At 29.7% G+C, this 6,154-nt stretch overlaps 1 protein-coding gene across 8 annotated transcripts; it reads left to right on the top strand.

Moving 5' to 3' along the window:
* The first annotated feature begins 1,351 nt into the window (after positions 1 to 1,351).
* LOC121219802 (uncharacterized) lies at positions 1,352 to 4,405 on the top strand. 8 transcript variants are annotated; one of them, XR_005916699.1, is made up of 6 exons: positions 1,373 to 1,677; positions 1,870 to 1,917; positions 2,643 to 2,748; positions 3,205 to 3,458; positions 3,742 to 4,090; positions 4,241 to 4,405. XR_005916699.1 is itself a non-coding variant. In XM_041098172.1 (4 exons), the coding sequence occupies exons 1-4, from the start codon at positions 1,648 to 1,650 to the stop codon at positions 3,261 to 3,263; spliced, it is 315 nt and encodes a 104-aa protein (XP_040954106.1). In that variant the 5' UTR covers positions 1,373 to 1,647; the 3' UTR covers positions 3,264 to 3,735. The 8 variants fall into 8 exon arrangements, 1 of the variants encoding a protein (XP_040954106.1); XR_005916698.1 differs by having other exon boundaries at positions 1,379 to 1,677; positions 1,798 to 1,917; positions 3,998 to 4,090; XR_005916704.1 differs by having other exon boundaries at positions 1,380 to 1,677; positions 1,897 to 1,917; positions 3,998 to 4,090.
* The last annotated feature ends 1,749 nt before the right edge of the window (positions 4,406 to 6,154 follow it).

The raw sequence follows: 6,154 nt of genomic DNA, 5'->3' as shown, positions 1-6,154 counted from the left end.
AGGGTATATGATTTATTTAAGATTTAAGGCCGGTTTAGGAGTTCATATTTTAAGGTTTAGGGAGTATGGGTTTAGGGATTATGGGTTAGGGGTTGGGATTTAAGGTTTAGGGGTTAGAGGGTTAGGGGTTTAGGGGTTAGACGTGCTAGGGGTTAAAAGTTAGGGATTCAGGGGTCGAGTTAGGGTTTTGGGTTTAGATTAATTATTTTTTTAATTTATATTTTAAATATGTTCTTATATAATTGTAAAAGAGATAATAATAAATTTGTTTAGGGTTTTTAGTTTAGGGTATATGATTAATTTAAGATTTAAGGCTGGTTTAGGAGTTCATATTTTAAGGTTTAGGAAGTATAGATTTATGGTTTATGAATTAGGGATTATGGTTTAAGGGTTGGGATTTAAGGTTTAGGGGTTAGAGGTTTAGGGGTTACATGTTAGGGGTTAAGAGTTAAGGATTTAAGGTTTACGGATTCAGGGGTCGAGTTAAGGTTTTGAGTTTAGATTAATTATTTTTTAATTTATATTTTAAATATGTTCTTATATAATTGTAAAAGAGATAATAATAAATCAAATATATTGAAATTATGAGTATAGTTTACATTATTTAAGAGATATATAATAGATAGACTTTATATGTATTGAATGGCTAATTTAGGGTTTAAGGTTAAGGTTTACTTGAGATTTGTTAAATGATAAAATTTTATACAATTAATTAATGCTTTTATATTTAAAAAAATTTAATCTAAACCATTTGATATATTTAAATATTAGTTTAATTAGAATTAATAAATAAGTTAAAAAAAGTAATAGATTGATATGGATATTTAGGTATAATTATTTATTTTGGAGAGGACCAAATTATAAGAAAAAATACAAAAATAAAAATGATATGGATATATAGGTAATTATTTAATTTTGATAATTCTAACTTAATAATTAATTACAACCATTTTATCATTTGTTTTCTTATTAAAATATACAATATTTATTTTGAGAGTGCCAGTTTTTTTATTTTATAAAAAATCAATTTATAAAAAATAAAATAAAAAATTTTTAGCATAGCAAAACGGCGTCATTTTGTTCAAAATGAAATAGCGGCGTTTTTATAAAAAAACGCCGCAAAAAATTAATCAATTTATAAAAAAATATATTTTTTTAGCATAGCAAAACGGCATCATTTTGTTTAAAATGAAATAGCGGCGTTTTTTATAAGAACGCCGCAAAAAATAAATCAATTTATAAAAAACAAAATAAAAAATTTTTAAAATAGCAAAACGGTGTCATTTTGTTCAAAATGAAAAATTCTAAAAACACCGCCAAAGATAAGCAATAACATTTCACTTTAAAAAAAGAGCGTCATTTATAAAATCCCCCGATATCCCCAACTTTCCCCCCTAAAATCCCTAATTTCCCACATCCAAGAAAAAAACCCAAAAGCTTATTCAACTCTGTGTTTCTTCCCAACTGAAGCCAAGCCAGTTCTTGTTTGTTCTTCGTCTTAAAACTCTCCAATGGATAAAAAGTGTCCAAAATCAAAGAACCCAGAACCAGGAAACCAAGGAAATGATGAGAAAAAGAGCAAAAAGGGATTGCGACTATTAGCTCGAGTTAAACCATCTGAGATTTTCTTGAAATCTATAACCAAGGATGTTACCAATGTTCAGATTACATACCCTTGTAGGTTCTTTTTCTTGTTCCTTACTAGTGCAACATATTTTGTTTTTTATATCTCACAAAAGTAACATTGCAGACACTATTTTACAGTTGTCTAGTGTCTAAAAATATGGATATTTGCAGGGATTGAACTATGTTGGTTCAATGTGCTTTTCAGATTACGCATTTGTTCTTGTTGCTTCTAACGTTTTGCAGTTTAAATGCATGGCTTGTACGGCGAAGATTACGACATACAGCCTTAAGGTAATCAATATTCATAAGCTTATATAATTCATTAAAATATTAATTTCTAAGCCTTTCCTTTCAATTTCCAAAAACCAAAAATTGAACTCCACTCCGACAACACACACAAGCGCCTCTCACATTTCTGCTTATTTTTAGGGTTCATTTTTTCTTCTTTTATTAACCTAAATTTCATTTCTCCATCCCAAAAATCCTTGGATCAGGTAACTTTTCCATTAAAGCTCATTCAGTTTTTTCCGTTAAATGTTTTTGCGGGTTAAAAATGAAATTTTTTTACCGTCCATTTGTTCATCTAAAACTTTTTTGATCCTGGGTTTTCTCTAATATTAATAAAAAATCTTTATATTTGCTTCAAATTAAAAATCTCTTCTACATGAAGAAAAGCAGCAAATTATGATTTTTATTTTTCTGAGAATCTTGTTGTTCATTCTTGTTTGAAGATTAGATTAGATTGAAAATATTAATCTAAAATTTTGATTCTTTATTTGTTTGGTTGGTTTGATAATGTGGTGCTTAGAATTAATAATAATGATGTTTTTGGAATCAAGTTGTAGCTAATGTTAATAGTTACAAGCCTTTGTGGGGGTAAAATATTCATCATCCTTGAGGTAATCAATATTCAAGTTACATACATATGATTAGAAATATTCATAAGCTTATATAATTCATCAGCATACAATATTGGCATCTGCTCACCCATTGTTTTGGGTTTGTTGTTGTTGCAGGGAAGTGAGAAGCTCCTTCAGCTAGTCTCAAATTACTCCATGGTTTCAAACTTGAAGGATAATGAATTTGAAGTATGGAACCAAGGATTCTTCATGTCACCAATAGGTAAGCTCATATATACAACCTTGAAAACAATGGACATAACATGGGCATGTCCGGTTCTTCCAACTATGAGTACTTCAATGATGCTTTTATGGTTTGGCAGCTTCACATGCATTAATATTTTTTTTAGGCATAATTTGGAAATAACCCATCATTTTTTTTTCTTGGAAAACTGGAAAAAAAACAAACTGATAATTTTGTATGTTTTACATTTATGTTGTTCGATAGCATGTTCTTATCAATAGTTTTTTTTGGGATGTTAACTTTAAAGAAAAATCAATTATTTGGTTTTTCCTGCTTCATGTCTCGTTTTTGTTTGAGAGGAGTTAACGAAATCGAAAATATCCTGTAAATTGTATTTTATAAATATTCTTAAGCATTATTAATTGTCTGGTCTCTTTGCTGTAATCTATGATGTTAGGGCCTTCACTAATTTTCTATTTGTCTATTAATGTACAGGAGCTGGGACAATATATTTTTTGATGTATTTAGTTGGCTTGCAGTTTATGGCTATATAGTAGAAGAGATAAGCATAGAGAAATGGTCGATCACCCACACTAATTTCCTGTCCTGAACAGTCTTCTTCATCTATTAGTAGCCATTGTTTTGACAATCATTGTATAAGAGGATCACCCACATCAACAGTCATTGGACCTTCCAAGCATCGGCATTCAACTCTTGGGGATCCCAATTTTGTGGAGAATTACTTCAAGGTATTGAATAGATTAAAGATTTCCTTTTCTCACATTGTTGTGCGATATTTGATTAGTTCTCTATAATCCTTTGCGATATTTGTTTCAAGCCAATTGTTCTGCCCCCCTCAATTATTAGGAATGTTAAACCTTTATGTGGCTAATTGTTTGAGTATGCCTTATTGAGTTAATTACCTTTATGTGGTGATAGTGGGTATGTTTTATTTTATTTTATTTTTGCAGTCTTGATTTGTTTGTAATTGGCGTATCCTTAATTCCTTTTGATATTTTTCTTGTATTTCAGAGTGGGAAAGACATCTTTGATGAATCAGTATCCTTTATTTTGAGATACATGCTTTGTTTTAGCACATTATATATGATTGTTAGTTGCATTGAAAGACACACAATGGCAATTACTAATTTGTTAAGAAAGATGTGATTACTTTGCAAAATTCAATTGTTTAAATTATTTTCATACCCTCCTTTGATTGCTGTTATTTGTGGGAAAATTAGTCTACATTCTTTAAGCTGATGTTAAACTGCTTCCTACATTGTTTCAGCCTTGGGAAGAAAGTTTGCGGGATGCACACGAGTTTGGAAAACTTGTTCTGTTTCAAAACTTGGATCCAGCTTACTCTTCAGCAGAAGTGGAGGTAATATTTATTATGAATCACAATTAGGTTGTGTTTGAAGCATTTTGTATTTACATGCATAAATTTATGTTTTCTTTCACTTTTCCTCTCCTTACATGTGTGGTTTGTACCTTTTATCTTTCTTATGAATAATGCATGTTTATATTGCAGGATATAGTTTGGAATGCCTTCAATGAAACTTGCAGAGCAAAGATGGTGCAGCAGACTGCATTGTATTTTTTATTACCTTGCAATGTGTATAGTCATAGGCATGTTTAACTAGTCAGTCTGTTTCTCATATGTATTATTTATTTTAGTTTTGATTCTAAATTTTTATTTTTACTTTAATATTTACGACAACTTGAGTTCTAACTTTTGGATTTTAATTGTGTTATTAATTTATTATTTTAAATTCTAAAACTAAATTCATTAATTTTTATATTTAGTTTTAAAGTTAAATTGTGTTATTAATTTATTATTTTAAATTCTAAAACTAAATTCATTAATTTTTATATTTAGTTTTAAAGTTAAAATTTTCATAGAAATTTTAATTTAAATAATATTTTTTATTTATCCTTGAAAGTATATTTAAAGTTCAAATTTAAAAAATAAAATAAAATAAAATATTTATCATAAAAATAAATATTATCTGATTAAAATAATATTTTTAAATGTTATGTTTTTAGTGGTGTTTTTGCAAGAAGCGTCGCTAAAGGTTTGTTTTATAGCGACATTTTTTGATAAAAGCGCCGCTAAAGGTCTTGATCTACAGCGGCGTTTGTGGGAAAATCACCGCTAAAGCGTTTGTTGTAAAAGCGCCGCTAAAGATCCTGATCTATAGCGACGTTTATGGAAAAGCGCCACTAAAGGTCCTGATCTATAGCGGTGTTTGTGAGGAAAGCGCGGCTAAAGGTCATGGTCTATAGCGGCGTTTATTTCCAAAAACGTCGTAAACGTTTGCGGCGTTGACGACAACGGCATTTTTTGTGGCGCTTTTAAAAGCGCCGCAAATACTTTTAGCCGCGCTAAAAAGTGCCACTAAAGGCATAAAAAACGCCGCTAAAAACCTGTTTTGGTGTAGTGAGAGTAACCTTTTTCTTCTAAAGCCTCATCTTTAGTACTTAAGAAACGAACCGAAGTAAACCTAGAATAGTCATCAACCAGCACAAAAGTATATTATTTTCCACCCACGCTAGTTGTCTTAATAAGACAAATAAGTCTATGTGAATTAGTTGAAGAAATCTACTAGTTGATACATTATTAATAAGTTGAAAAGAGACTCTTTTATGTTTACCCTTAAAACATGCATCACAAACTTTATCTAAGTTAAAATCAATTTTAGGCAATCATTTTACTAAGTCATTTTTATTTAGTTTATGCAATATGATCATGCTAGCATGTCCTAGTTTTTTATGTCATAATAAAGAATTATTTTCATTTTTAGCAACAAGGCATATGAGTGAATCATGTATATCCTCTAAATGCACCATGTATATATTTCTTATCCTATGTCCTACAAGCATAATGTTATTAGACACAATGTCAACTATTTTACATCCATTAGACTCAAAAATGACATTGTACCATTATCACACAATTAGCTAATACTAAGTAGATTATACTTAAGACCATTGACATAGAGAACATTTTCAATAAGAATTGAAGAGTTTTTACCAATAGAGTCGATTCCTTCTACTTGCCTTTTAAAGTAGTCACCAAATGTAACTGCTTCTTCATGTTTTGGCTTCAAATTGATAAAATGGATCTTATCACCGATCATGTTCTTTGAGCATCTACTATCAAGGTACCATAAGTTTTTGAATGAATCCCTCACCTTGAAGCAATCCTCCTCTTACTACAAACATAGAATTAAACTTTGACTTTTGGCACCTAAATTCTTTTGGGTCCATAAGCATTAGTTCCTATAATTTTAGTCTCTTTTGGTATCCATTTTGAAATGATGCCTTTATCTTATTATTTATGAGTCCTTTAGGGATCCATACACTTTTAATAATCTTTCATTTGTAAAAACTTGAGGGACCTTTATGTTTATAGAAATTAAAGCTAGTTTTGACAAATTTTTGT

The sequence above is a fragment of the Gossypium hirsutum genome, chromosome D08 (genome assembly GCF_007990345.1).
Source record: "Gossypium hirsutum isolate 1008001.06 chromosome D08, Gossypium_hirsutum_v2.1, whole genome shotgun sequence".
Classification (NCBI taxonomy): Eukaryota; Viridiplantae; Streptophyta; class Magnoliopsida; order Malvales; family Malvaceae; genus Gossypium; species Gossypium hirsutum.
This window is presented reverse-complemented; position numbering and strand designations above follow the sequence as displayed.